Below are 15510 nucleotides of genomic sequence, written 5' to 3'. Positions count from 1 at the left end.
AAACAAAAAAACATCATTAAAACATTGTATTAAAAGAAAGAAATTGGCACCTTTTATTTTAACTTGTAACCACTATGCAACATGGAGAACAATTTAATCAACTTAAGAAATCCTGTTTTTAAATAAACAATTATTATTACAAAGACATAATTTACCTTGACGGTCATTTCAGGTGTAAATTCTCTGTCCAGCTCACCATGAATGAAGTACATTATTCCCGTTTTGTCAACTTTGAACATTGTGTTATTAGTGCTAAAATAACCTTTGGATATTCCATCCTTTAAAATTAAAAAAAATCCACACATGACACAAGATTATCACAATGGAGACATACACGAGAAGAGCATGAAGAGATACTGTAGACAAATATCATACCTTGTCTTTGTCACTGGCTGTAAGCACAAGAACATTTGACCCAATTGGTGAGTCCTCAGCTATATAAGACTCATAGATGGATTGAGAAAACTTGGGAGGGTTGTCATTTTCATCCAGAATGGTTATCAGCACTACTGAATCAACACTTTTAAGCGGATTGTCTTGTTGAACAGCCTAAGTAGAATTATATAAATATTATTTAGTTATGTTCTACAGAGTGTTATGACAACTTGTACCTGTCTGACAATGCTGGTTGTGAGGGTCCATAAGTATAAAATGTATTAAATAAAATTACAACGCTAAGACAAAGGCTGGATATGCTGGGACTACTGCCACTTGACGTAAGACTGATATGATGTATGACCAGTTCTATGCTATGAAGTCAGGTAAGGGGTTAATCTTCTGTAAAATATATATTTTACACATAGGCATTGTTTTGTGTTTGTGGTACGTTTAGCTTATACTGCAGTCACTGTAGCTTGAATAACTGTGAAAATAGAGATCATTAATCATTGAGCAAACCGACAATGTCCTGATTACTTTATAGACCATAGTTGGTTGTGTTCCTGGGACCCAGTTTAGAGTTGAAAGTAAAGATGCATGTTTGTGTCTCCATATTTGTGTTTCCAAATATGTATTTTAAATTGCAGTCATTTTAAAATATGTGCTGAGCAAAGAAAAGAAAAGAAAAAAAAGAGATACTAACTGGGGAAGGCACACGTCATATATGCAATAGAATTTTGAATTTTGTAGGATTAGTACCATTTCAAAACCCTCTTCTAATGTATCATATTGCTCTTGGACATGAAATGAACAAAATAAACTTTTTATTAATATAGATTAAAAATGTTATTAGTAAAAAGCAAAATATTTAAAAATTAGTGGAGTGAGTAAGAAGCTCAGAAATATATATTATATATATATATATGTTAGGTATCCTATTTATAAGGCTCTTACTCAGGACTGATGTAATATCGACAAGTAGTATGGTGCAAAACACATTCAGCTATTACTAGTATTAAGTGTTAACAGTATAACTAGTCAGTTCACAAACTGTAATTTATAAAGGTCTCAAAACCACTTTTTAAACTTAATCTCTCAGCTATGATGTTGTGAGTTAATACTGCTCTCGTGAATGTTCATTTATTCAAATGGTAACATTTTGCAAATCAATCGCAACAATATATCATCATCATCTTCACCGTTTATTTATATAGCGCCACAAACTCTGCAGCGCTGTACAGAGAACTCACTTACATCAGTCCCTGCCCCATTGGAGCTTACAGTCTAAATTCCCTAACATACACACAGACAGACTAGGGTCAATTTGTAAACAGCCAATTAACCTACCAATATGTTTTTTCGGAGTGTGGGAGGAAACCAAAGCACCCCGAGGAAACCCACACAAACACAGGGAAAACATGCAAACTATCAGGCTGATATTATTAGTTCCACTGGAGGATATCAGGAACAAGAGAGACAATATCCAGCTCCCAAAAATGTACTCTGTGATCAGTACTAATAGAACAGTTACTTATTCGTATCTGATATGGCTTAAAGGTCTATGTTAATATAGACAGATCGGCAATAATGCTTATGGAACTAGATTCTCAGCATACTGAACAACAAGGTCTGATACGAATAATCAGTCCCGTCTGTGTGCGGCTTTATGCACTAATGTAGAACCAAGTGGATCTATTAACAGGATTTTCTATACTGGGACCAGGAAAACGTTCCTAACGTTCCTTGTTTGAAAATTCAGGATTTAAAGATTAGTTAATCTAACAATATTAGGTCCTCTATAAATTGCGGGTTACTAATAGCATATGATGATTAATTCCAATATCCATAAGCAATTGAAAATACATCAAAAGAATTTGAGAGCAGATGAATTTTCTAATAGATAAAACATGATAATGTGAATAAGTCTAGTCAAGGAAATCTGCATTGCCGAGATCCTCTGTGCTATTTATATTAGATTCATCTGATAATCTCAATCAAGCTGTTACTGGCGAACATATTGCCTAAGATAGCGTTTACAGAAGGTCTATCCTTAAATAGACGAATCTAATCACAAAGATCTACATAACCGAATGGTTTGTACTGCCTAACTCAAGCTGTCGGTGCCATACATGCTTTCTAAGGTGGCGCCTGAATAGGCTAAACTTGTAAAACTGATGGTATTGGACAGATTAAGAGCTGGAGAAAAATCTGAACGCTCCTAAAACAATCAGAGCTTTATATTCTGAGCTGAGTCTATAAAAATAATCATGTTTATCGGACTAAGGGCTAGATAAATCTAAATACTTCTGAGAATGTCAGAGCTTTACTATCTGAGCTAACCCAACTGACGCCCACTAGCTAAAACCTAACATACGTTTCGCTATACACTTCTTCTATGACGCAACCTGTTTCTAATCCGGGCTGGTTATTTAAACAAACTTCAGCCAATGAGCATTAAATCATAATGATTGGCACTGATCTGTGCCAATAAGGGATTTGTTAAGTTGTTCTTGCAGGGAACGTCATTAACAAAGATTCTGTAACATGTATACCGACCTGCAGAAGGATCTTTATTAGTGTTTTATTCAATAATTCTAGAGAATTGATTTATAATAGTAAACCAGTCCCATATGTTCCAAAAAAGGATGATTAATCATTTCATGTTTTTCAGTGAAATCATTGGTCATACCATTTGTTTCATTCTATCTAGGTGTTCAGTGAAACCCAAAAGACCACCATTCCAAATATATATTTCTAAAATGCTTATATAATGTTTTATTATTTTAAATATTTTGCTTTTTGCTAATAACAGTTTTAACTTATATTAATAAACAGTTTGTTTTTATGTGTGTTTATTTTGTTCATTTCATGTCCAAGAGCAATATGATACATTAAAAGAGGGTTTTGAAATGGTACTAATCCTACAAAATTCGCCATTCTATTGCATATGAGTTGTCTTCCCCAGTTAGTATCTCTTTTTTTATTTTATTTTCTCAGCACATTATGAATTTATACTACAGGAAGTAGCACCCTCAGTAGCTTTTATTGTAACAATTTATTATTTAGGATATGTAAGGCCCCATTATTTTGTATTTGGGTTAAATTATTTTGGAATTCTCAAGTGCGGAAGATAACCTACCTTCTATTTTAAGATACGCCTAAATCTAGTATAGGACTAGATGCAACAATCATCATCTTCAACTCCAAAACTTCTGTAGGGGCAAAATTTAATTTGGCTGCTAACGTATTTGAAGATCTCAAAGGAGATGAATATTGAAAGTTAGACATATAAATTGTGCCTGTATACCCTCACTAAAGTGGCCATGTCTATCTGTCCATAGTCTGTGAGCAGCTAATGAGAGAAAGATCTGACAGAGGAAGTGAAGGGTTAACTTCTCTATAGCAAGAAATTTTAAATCACAATCAAGTGCAAGTGCTGCTGTTATATTTATTAACAAGCAGTCCTGTCTGGGTTGACCCAAACGGACTCTGCAGAGAGAATCATCTGCTGCCAACACAACTACATCCTGAATATGGTTCTGAGCCAGGGGCAGGCTGGACTGGGGGGCAGGGAGGCATCTGCGCCCAGGCTGGTCCCATGGCGTGCTACCTTGGGCTGAGTCACAGGACCACCTGCAATTTTTTTCTCTTTAAAATAGGCTGCTGAGACATGACCTGCCCCCCGGGCTGAAATTTGCCAGCCATCCCCTGTTCTGAGCTGATAAATATTTTTTTTATATTTACAGATTATTTACTTTTCAGGAAAAGCAACAAATACCTTAATTTGCACTGTGATGAGAGAGACAGATTCTCTGTCCATTTCACGGTTAAGGGAAATAACTCCATCTGAATGGTTAATGGAAATAACATTTCTGAACTCTTGAGGATACACTGCAATAGAATATTAAATATGACACGTTTGCTGATGATTTCAATGATTACATTTCTATAAGTTTTTAACGATAAAATAATATTTTAAATCAGTGTTTCCCAATTGGTGTTTAAGACACAATATTCGTTCAGGATTAGAGATGGGCAAATTGTTTTGGACAAAGAGTTTCAAAGATTTGCAGATGGCGAATTAATTCAATTTTATTCATAGTCAATAAACTTTCAAAATTCATTTCAGTCCTGATTTGCTTGACATTTGCTCATCTGGAGAATCAGGCCAATCGCAATGCATGTAATTTATCTAAAGCCTTATAAAAGGATCTTACAGTCCCTCTGACCCTCATTTTTCCAGGATCATACTAGAGAAAAATGTCTGTGAATGCTCAACAACTAGATGACAACTCATTGAAAAGGTTGCATGTTGTGTTCATGGTTCATCATATGTTTGATTCAAAAACCTTTGTACACTGAGGATCAGTTTAACACAGGGATCAAAATTGATATATTTAGACCAGTTAGTACATTTTAGGGGCATATTCGATTGTCGCCGGTTTCCGCGACGTTAAAACTACTACTCGCGGCACAGGGAGCTGCGAGCTGAAATCCAGCGACAAAACTGCTGTAACAGCGGGTTTTTCCACGCACTATTACAGTAATAATGGTAATAGTGCGCGGAGCGTAAGATTTTCAGCGCTTCCGCAGACAATTGAATATGCCCCTTAGAGAGTAGAGAAAATATGACTGTTTAACTGATCAATTAATAATTATCATCCACTTTCTAAAAAACATATGTAAGACGTGTTTGCAAGTCACTACCCCAGCCTTAAGATCAACAAAAGTGAATATATGTGATGTTTATTAACTTCTAGATATGGTCTAATAGTAGAATATGTGTCATTGGTATTTAAATGTCCTTTAATAGTTTATAAGAGTAGCTACTACTGTAACCGGGTTAGGGGAACAGGTGACATCTCCTGGGGTAGATGGTAGTGTACAGCAGCAGAGAAGTCACACAAGTCCAAGGTTTTGGTACAACTGGCCTCAGCCAGTTTTATTAAGCAGAAAAACTAAAGAAAACTTCAAAATAAACACCTTGCCTGTCCAGCACTAACTAAACACATGTCATTTCTGACTATCAAACTAAACAAAAACATAAGAAGTTCCAGCACATATAGATTACTAACAATAGATATCAGGCTATCTCATATAGAGACCCTGCAGTCCCTTTCCCCAGGCAGAGACGATATTCACACTGACCAAACTAACATCCTTTTAAAACACACCTTACAGGTGCTACCATTAATGAGTTTGCTGTCAAACTGGAAAAACAGAATACCCACCCTGGGACTTGTAAAGGGAGCCCACCCTTCTATCTCCAATTACACCCCAGGGACCCTTACCAGCTTTTTCCTAAAGCTTAACACACTCTTTTGGGAAGCTCCTATACAAAACAATCTCCCTGGGTTTTTTAAAACACGTAGGTCAGAAACCTGGGACTAACATATCTGCCCTGAAACACTATTCCTGTGTCGTTGACACACTACATATTCTCATAATTCAGAAGCTGGAATCTAGTAAAAGCAGCCAATGTGAGGGCAGCTCTGGGATAGGGTTTTTGTAGATGACTGGAGCTGTCTCTATTTGTCTCTTGGCTGCACAACCACTGTGGTCAGACTGGGAAACTGATAACTATACTGCAGAATGAGACTTGTAAATTGATAGGCAACAGCTATAGACCAGGGTTTGCCATCTCTCGCTGACAATACTCACCATTGCTTATATAGTAGTAGATTGTTTCATTAATGCCAATATCTCCATCAATGGCTTTTATTTCCTCGGGATGAGTAGATAGATTACCTCTCTGGAAATAACACAGTGTCAAAAATTACAAAACAATCGAACAACTATACTGGATGTATTTTACTGTAACTTATACAAAGTCAGTAGGGTTAGGATGGGCTTAAGTTCAGGCCCGCACTGGTGTTTGATTAGCATTTAGAAAGGCAAATTCAAATGCAAGCTAAAGTGCATGTCAAACTCAAGTGTGCTTCTCACGCAGTTGTTAACTATTTTTTTTACTTGCTTTCCACATACTATTGGATATCATACAATTGAACTCAGTGCATTAAACTAGTGTTAGATTCTTTGAATGAAGCAGGAATTGTTTGAAAACCTTAATGCAAAACTAATGTGACACACCAAAACACAAGTAAATACTTGAGTCAGTATGCTGACGTTTTAAACAATTACTTGCTGTTCTGAAAGCTCACAGTTTAACTCCAGTGGGTATGAGGTCTAAAAGGAACCAACACAACGTTTACTGTAAATAAAATACTGTAATAGCTTTCTTATAGCATAATGGGCCAAAAGCACAAAAATGTCAGTTCTAAAATAGTTGTAAAAGAAAACTTTTGGTTTTAATATAGAACTTACAAATGTAGGTATTTTTTATGTCTTGGTCATAGCTCTTTTCTTAAGTCAAGCATGTCTTTATAATCACCATAATAATAGTTTGTTTTATGGTTAATATTAAAATGTTCGTCTTTAACATGAGAAATGTGAGCTGATAAAATCCGACATTTTTTATTTAATATTGTAACAATAATTCTTCAAGTGTTTTCTAAACAAACAAAAAACAACAACAAAATACTCCAAAATAGTAATTATTTTTCTTGCCATAGTAAACAAAAATTGTGAATGCAATTTAATATGTTATTTGCATAGACTATCCCACAGTAATCTTCTGAGCATGCAAGTCCTCTGTACTCTGCTTTTGGAACTGGTAAATAGTGGATCTACATTACCTGTTTTTAATTCAAAATACAATGTGAATTATCTTTAATACAGAGTACATCTTGAAGTAGTTGTAATAGTATAAATAATGTTGTGGTGAGCTCAGAGGGTCAATGTCTGTTTGTTTCTAACATGGTCACACCCCACTTTTTTTTAATGTCTTTCCATTGCATGAAATACTTGTGGCAGATAATACTGTATAGTCTTTTTTTGAGAAAATGTTTTTGTGGCCAAGCCCTTATTGTAGCTCCTCCTTATCCATCTTGTGTCAGGTGATTCCCTAAGTGTCTAATAAAACTGATATTGCTTGGGGAGTATTTGTCTTTAAAGAAAGAATCACATGAAAAAATTAGGTATTTGGTTTTTTTTCAACAAATCACTGTGAAGAATATTGGTAATTACCATTTTTGCTTGGTTTGTTTCTACAGTCTGCTATTAATTTATTTTTTGCACAGTGTCGTTTGACTACCATGGCAACCACAGTCACATGGCAGAGAGACTTTGGAACACCCCTCTCAGCTCAGTCTGCACTATAAAACTGCCCCCCTCCTTCTCCCCATCTGCAATCATATGACATGTTGAGAGCTGTGAATGTGTGTGTGTGTGTGTGTGTGTTACCAGCAACCATACTTGTCTACTCTCCAGAGAGATTTTTAAAAGGAGGAAATCATTTGTAGAAGGACAGGTAAGAAAAATTAAGCATACTTAAAAGATACTTAATTTGCTATTTAAAAAAACCCAAAACAAAACAATAATGTCTACTGCTGCTTGGAAAGTGCAGATAAGTCTCAAGATAGATAGATAGATATGTTGCATTTCTTCGATACCATTATTATGCTAAATCAGAAACCAAATATTTTTTTTGCTAGTATTATTAGTGCTAGAAAATTATTTACTTTTTTTGCCAAGCAAAATAATATAAGGATTTAATTTGATGAGTAAAGTTTAACTTACTTGATTTTCTGAAATTGAAGCATTGTACATAGGAAAAATAAAATGAGGGTTCATTGTATCCACATCTTTTATGTCTAGATGCACCGGCACAGTGCTGTAATAGCCTTTTGGGTCCTATAATAGTTCAATATATTTAATTATAAAAAATATAAATTTGTGAAAAAGAAACATAAGTACATAACAGAATACATAAGAAATACATATGATATGTTATCAGAACCTTCCCAGTTTGCTTCATCATTCCCTGATTTGCTATTTGTATCTAATCTGCCACATAGACTATTACAGAGTTTGTAAGGACTCATACCTTTAGAAGCATGATCACAGCTTTATGAGAAGTTATATGAAAATATGTATTATTAGAATTTCATTTGTATTAATAGAATTATTTTTATTATTATGCATAGGCCCTGGGTTTGCCCCTTTTGTCCCCTCCCCATGGCCACAACCTCCACCACACCCATAACAGATGTAGTAAGTCCAAATGATTAAATCAGTGAAAAACAGTGAGGAAAAAAAATAAATATAAAAATAAATAAAATATAATTTCAATTTCTCTGAATGTCACCTCACTGTAGGAGTCCCTGATTGTATATTTCAGACTGTTTTTTACTTACTCATATCTGATTGTACATTATCTATTGATTGTGTTGATGTGTACCTTCCCCACTAAGTACTCCCCCATTACTCCCTCCCTGAAACCCCTCCTCCATATGTTCCCTACTTTTCATTTTTGTTTTCTGTACGCTTTTAATTGGAAAATTTTAATAAAAACCATTGCTGAAAAATGTAATTTTAAAAGTAATTTTTTGGGGCCTTACCATAGCGTTCACTGTTACGGAGTATTTTTTAATTCTGTTGTATTCCAAAACCTTGGCCAGTGTTATCACTCCACTCAGTTGGTTAATATATAAATAGTCACTGTTTGGTCCCTATATAACAGGGAAGGAAATATTTTCAGCATCATCTAATTCTCTGCTAATAAAATACAAGCAAGGTTGATTATAATGGTGAAAAGATTTTTTACCCACAGATGACCAACAGGGCAGACTTCAAGACATGAATGTTACAAGAACCCAGCTGAAAATAATAGTTTACTCAACTGTCAAGTAGGAAAACAGGTTCACTAATAGCTCAGAAGTATTGCCCTATTGTTAGGAAATCACAGGCGTAATGAGGTTATGATGTGTAAATAAAGGTTATGGAGTTTATTGCTGTTTCAAGAGCAGACAGGAAAAACTCTGAGGTAATGCAGGGATGAGTAATTAGCCACAATGTGATGCAGGAATCATGCAGTAGTATAACAGTCTTTTGCCGCAACATATATAAATAAACAATATCTCTGAAGAAATGATGGTGCCGGTTTATACAGTCTAAGGCAATGCAAGATACTAAACAATGTCTCCAAAGCAATGATGGTGCAGTTTTACAGACAGTCCAGTAATCACTGTGAAGCGCCACAAGCGAGCAATAGATATTTACCCAGTCCGTGCCTGGGGATTCTAAGTAGAGCTATATATGAATAGCGTGTAAATGCAGAGCAGAAACCAGGAGACAAATATAAGCAATACTAGAAACATGCAGACTGTATGTTGCAATCCTGGTTTCAAGATATAAATGAACGCAGAGCCAGGAACTACATATGCAATGTCAGGAACAAATAGAACATAGGTATAGGAACCAGGAAGCTAGCATGTCCAACACTATCACTCCCAATGAGTGTATGACAGGTGAGGGTTTAAATAGTGGAGTCTTCCAATTATCTCACAGAGGAAGACAGAGCTGCAGAGCAGATCTGAGTACAACAGGATACAAGACAGATTTAACCCTATGCAATTTATTTTGCTGGTAATACGCAGCATAGCAAAGTAGCGATGGAAATTAGAAGCAATTAACAAATGTATTATTCCCTGCATCACTATCTAGGCAACTTTCAAAGGGGTAAGGACTGGTGCTGTGATCATCCAGTTGGGTGCTGTCCAATGACACAATGCTGACACCTCAGTTTCATGTGCATTGACCGTTAGTTACTAACATTGCATGTGGGTGAAAATTTGCACTATACCATAATAGTAAATTAGACATTTGCTTTTAATACACCTCCTTTACTAAGTGTTTGTGATATAATGTGCTACAATGCACTGAATTTTACACTTTATCGGTGGTAGGATGCACTTTGCACCTTCCATCTGCACTTTCCAGATAGGTACCTTTCTAAAACATTCAAACACTTTAGAAGTGACACATGATAAAATAGTAATGATGCCTCCTCACTTTAATAAATTAATTTAAGACATACAAGAACATAAATCAAGCAGGATTTACGAGAAACATGAAATAGTTAAAATGAATGAAGGGGGTGGTCCTAACATAGTAGTAGGCTGCATTTTGAACTGATGATTTTACAGTTTCCATCATAAGCATTTTCAGGTGGATCCATAAACCTACAAAAGTAGGTACAACTGGGGGCAGTTTCAATGACCATACTTTTATAATGCACTTGGCAGATAAATAGAAGCATTTGCACAAATTAAAAAGGCAGTGTTATATTGTAGATAAAAGCTAATTTCTGATTGGTTGCTACGGTTTTCTGCAAATTTACACCAGAAGGCAGGATTAGCAAATTATTCAAATAAGCTGTATTAATGTGTCCAATTAACAATACTAAATCCATATTGGTTTAATCTATAAACTTACCCATAGACTGTACTTAATGAGAGATGCATTTTTGTCTCTTGCCTCTACTTTTAGTATTGTGCTATTTACTTCGCATGTCTGTAAAGAAAATATAAATATTATGGAAATTCATACTCAAGTATTAAGGATGCCCCATTTGCTGTATGTACCATTACAACAGCCCTATCTATTTGCCTGCTGTAGGTCTGTCTTTGGAAAATGATAGATGGGCAAAGAGATACAGCACATTAACATATGGTACTGCTATTTATTTTTACCCAAGTTGTTTCAAAGGAAACCTCTATACATATTTAAATATACTACCAGACAGTTTGCTTTGTAGTTACTGACATGTGTGCAATTGTTTGGAATGGTTAGTTCTATTGTAATATATAGTAGAGATGCTCAGGCTCGGTTCTCCAAGAACCGAACACACCCGAACTTAGCAGATCCGAGTACCAAGCCGAGCTGGCTCAGTACTTTCACACGCCCTTGGAATTGAACACGAGACGAAACGTCATTGTTACATCGTCGGATCTCTCAAGCTTCAGATTCTATAAGTACCGCCCTCCACAGCAATCCAGCGCCATGTCACAGAGGGACACAGAAGGGGTAGCACAGTTCTTGGCAGTCTCTAGTGCAGTTGGGCAGCATCATAGGTAGAATAGAAAGAGCAGGGGTGGCAGTGTTCTTCAAAGCCTCCAGTGACATTCAGAAGAGCTCCATTGCTAATTGTCATTGCTGAAATAGAAATAACAGGTCTGGCAGGCTTGGTCTTCTAAATCTGCAGTCACATTGTACTGTGTTATATAGGTAATATATAAAGAGGAGAGCTCCATTGCTCCATTGCTAATTGCACCACTTCTCTTTACTGACACTGCTGTGTGGCAATGTTTCCTAGATGTGCTAGGAACTGCCGTGTGTTTGAGTCATTGCTCTGTCGCTTAGCATCCAGCCAGGTCGCTGCAGTCTTTGTTTGAAAGTGTATGAAAATAATATTGTGACCTGTCAGGTGGTGACTGCAAATGACTTGAAATTAGTGTTATTGAAGTTAAAAATGTAGGGGGGGGGGGGGGGAAGCAAAAAATATGTGATTTTAGCAATAAAATGAAAAATCGGGATCCAAAACCAAAACACGCAAGGGCTGTTTTGCCAAAGCCAAAACCAGAACACGGGGGTCAGTGAACATCTCTAATATATAGTAGTTTTGTATCTTCAGATATTGAACTGTAACACTCTCATGAATTGTGACTTATTTATTACATTAGCCAGGATACTCACCATGGACTGTACCTTCTTTCTGTGACATTTTTATCTGTTACACATGCAATCTTGTTTTGTGCAATGGGTTAAATGCAAAAATAACATATCTACAAAATTGTGTTTTATTACATCAAAAAAATACAATATTACTTTGTTGTTCTACAGCTTACGGATGTTAGTTCTGCTATTGGTGACTATTGAAAGGGTAGGCTGTAATAAATAACACACATACAGTAGTATATTGAATGGAGGAGCAAAGCTAGATTATAATAAATAATTAAAAAAAAAATTTTTGATGACTATTGAACATAATTTTCATTTAAATTAAAACTTTTCATTGAAACAGTTCGGCTGGCATTTATCTCAACACCGGTTACAAACATGCTTTTTTCAGCCATGACTTACCTCTAGTATGGAAAGATTATAACTGTACTGAACAAATATAGGCCCATTATGCTGGTTGTCATTGTTCCTTAGATTCCGGGTGTACTTTAGATTTAGAAAAAAAAAAAAGGTAATTTGTTGTCATGGTTTCAAATACATAAACACAAATCCAAAATCATACTACACATATTGATCTTTTACTTTTATTGAATCCTAAGCCAGTTCATTACAGGTATACATTCTAACAATATCTGCAGAATAAACCTACTGCTAAGAGTAAAGCTTCCCACACACAGTAACATTTTGGTTAGACAATTCAACCAAGCTGATCAATCAATGATTGATCAACTTGGGTGATTCACAATCATTGTCTGTGGCACCATCCCAGAAATTAAAAATCCAATCAGATTTTCAGCAGGAAAATCATTTTGACCAATACTTCTTATAGGCACAAGTGTGAGGTCATTGGCCATAAATAGCAGTAGGGTAATTAGGGTAATAGGGTAGTGTGTGGGGCCAACTTCCATTGACTTCTGATCATAGTTGATTGGATCCGAGTAATTTGGGCTTCCATGTATGTAGCAAATTTGCACACAGATCTGATTGGATTGCAATCATCCAATACAGAAGTGGATATCTTTTAAACAAGCCTAGAGCAAAAAACATGTGGTTGCCAAATATTAAGCAATAAAAGACTGTGTGTACATAGGCACTTTTGTTTAACTCAAAAAGGTTTTTATTAGATTTTCCAAAGAAAAAGAACAAAAAATAACACAAGTGAGATATGACAGAGTAAATATACCTAAAGTATGTATGAACAATCAAAGGTCAGGTGGCATTTAAAAGCATAAGGTATTGTTAACACATCCTAAAACATATCAATGCAAAAGAACAGAGACAGGGGTATAGTACAAGCTAAAGGATAAGAGTGGGGAAAGTATGGGGGGGTATAAGGGATGGAGACTACTCCTAGAGCTGCTATAAGTAGGTAGCCAGATGGGGTACGCAATAGACCCCTATAGAAGAGTGGTCAATAAGAGATAGTTCTATCCTAGTTGGACCCAGAAGGCGAGAGTGCAGTCCTATGGGCTATGGGTAGCATAGTAATCAGACCAAGTGAAGAAGGGAGAAGAGGGTGAAGTGGAATATTTGAAGCCTATAGTTTCCATCAGAAAGCTATGCCGAGTTTTTGCTATAATTTTGGAGAGAGGTGGGAGAGCCGTGCTCTTCCAGTCTTGAGCGATGGCCGCTCTAGCAGCAATTAATATGTGTCCCGTGACATAACGGTGGTTAGCCGGGATATCTGGTGGATAGAGTTGGAGAAGGGCCAAAGATGGATGCAGTGTAATAGACAACGAAGTTACTTGTCGTATTAGTCCAAAGACTTCGTCCCATAGAAATCTAATTTTGGGGCAGGACCAGAACCGGCTTCCCCGCACTCCCTCCAACAGAGCTAAGAAACCCATAGCCAGATTTTATGTAATTTAACAGGGGTGTAGTATAATCTATGGATAATTTTAATGAGCATTTCTGAGTGATTAATACATTTCGACATGGTGAAAAATTTTTTTGAAAACATGGTAACAGTCCTCATCACTCAGGGGCTCACCGATATCAGTTTCCCATTGCACTTGAGCCTGCAATTTGCAATGCTCGGGGGCTGTCAAGAGACATTGTTACGAAGCGGATATGTCCCCAGCGTGGGAACATGAGTATATCAACCGCTTCACAAGCGGCAGGGGGGGGGGGGGGGGGGTGGTGGGTATGGCCAGGAATGCTGCTACTGGATCCAATGACGTACTTGAAGGTATTTGTAGAAGTCTGCAGTAAAGATTTGGTAGCGTTCCTGGAGAGAGGAAAACGGGACCAAGATACCCTGCTCAAAGAGGTTTGAGACCTTAGTGACAACTCGGGAGATCCAAGGACCCAGACATAGGTCGGGAATTAAAGTCGTCATGCAAGAAAAGAGAGATGGGAGGAGGGAAGGGGATAGTCGTGAATCACCCTAACCATCTTATCCCAGCTCGCTAAGGAGTCTCTAACGTTAGGCAGAGCTGCAGCTGTGGACAGCCTAGACCAAATCTAGCCAAAGTAAGTTCTCTATTGGGACCGGGGAAACCGCTTGGCCTTCAATAGACACAAGTGATTTTAATACAGTTATGGAGCATTTTATTTTCTTCTGGTCAATGGACAAAATTTGCCACATTAGGGATCATTGATAATTGTAAGGAAAGTACTGCCCAAGCACATGGATATCTGTACATAACTCAAACAAATGTGAAAAAAAAAGGACATGTCCTTTTGTCACATTCCTGCCTGTCCTGCTATGTGCTGACACCCAAGTGTTTTTCTCATGAGTATCAATGATCCCTAGTGAGCCAGCACCAACCTTTCCTCTCCTCAATCTACAAACGGAAAAAAGGGACCACTGTGTGGGTGGATTCAGTTGGTTAGTGTGCACCCTCCCCTTAACATGCCAGTTACAAGTACAACTATCATTAATCAACAAATATATTAACCTACCCAGCTGAGCAATGTGCTTCTTGGGATTTTACTGACTGTCTTTCACTTGTGCCCTCAGCTTTACAATGCTAGACATCCAATGGCTTTCTCCCACAAGATTGTATTAGTGGATTTTATTATACCGGTCAACCAGTCAAGTGTAATGTAATATAATGTAATGTCAAGTCATGTAAAGTGTTTTACATTACTTACTAAGCAAATTATAACATGTTCAGTACTATCAAATTACCAGTTTTTATGTTTAATAACAGTCATAATAATTAGATCTGAACTGCACTTATATACAGTACACTGTGATTGGTCAGACCCACAGATGAGACATTCCGGCATACTATGTATGCTCTGCCAGGGGTGCATTAACACATTGGTGAGCCCAGAGTATTAGCCATGTTAGTGGATTCCCATACCACTCTGTAATTACAAGGGAGTCTAATAGTGGTCACACAGTTTGCCAATGTTACCCTCCTTTTAGGTTATTAAATGGCTCACTACACATACATGCTTTATGATTTGTTACACTAGGGCTTTCAATGGTTATAGTAACTGTCAAATAGTTGTTGCCATGAGTTGATGTATGGCAATAAGTATATATTGGCTAAAATTTCTAAACACATAGGGCCTCATGTAAACTAAGACATATGTCTGTTT

The 15510-nt window shown here is 36.7% G+C and overlaps 1 protein-coding gene across 1 annotated transcript in view; it reads right to left on the bottom strand.

Moving 5' to 3' along the window:
- LOC142143251 (protocadherin-11 X-linked-like) overlaps positions 1 to 10790 on the bottom strand; it is a 22631-nt gene extending 11841 nt beyond the window's left edge. Inside the window, exons 1-7 of the mRNA XM_075200964.1 lie at positions 10714 to 10790; positions 8838 to 8948; positions 8017 to 8130; positions 6040 to 6130; positions 4157 to 4269; positions 376 to 549; positions 156 to 278 (exon numbers count right to left, since the gene is read on the bottom strand). Of these exons, the coding sequence (XP_075057065.1) occupies positions 156 to 278; positions 376 to 549; positions 4157 to 4269; positions 6040 to 6130; positions 8017 to 8130; positions 8838 to 8840 (618 nt within the window). The 5' untranslated portion in view covers positions 8841 to 8948; positions 10714 to 10790. The remainder of the gene's footprint in view (positions 1 to 155; positions 279 to 375; positions 550 to 4156; positions 4270 to 6039; positions 6131 to 8016; positions 8131 to 8837; positions 8949 to 10713) is intronic.
- Between the last annotated feature and the right edge of the window lie 4720 nt (positions 10791 to 15510).

Source organism: Mixophyes fleayi, chromosome 3 (assembly GCF_038048845.1).
Source record: "Mixophyes fleayi isolate aMixFle1 chromosome 3, aMixFle1.hap1, whole genome shotgun sequence".
NCBI classification, from domain to species: domain Eukaryota; kingdom Metazoa; phylum Chordata; class Amphibia; order Anura; family Limnodynastidae; genus Mixophyes; species Mixophyes fleayi.
This window is presented reverse-complemented; position numbering and strand designations above follow the sequence as displayed.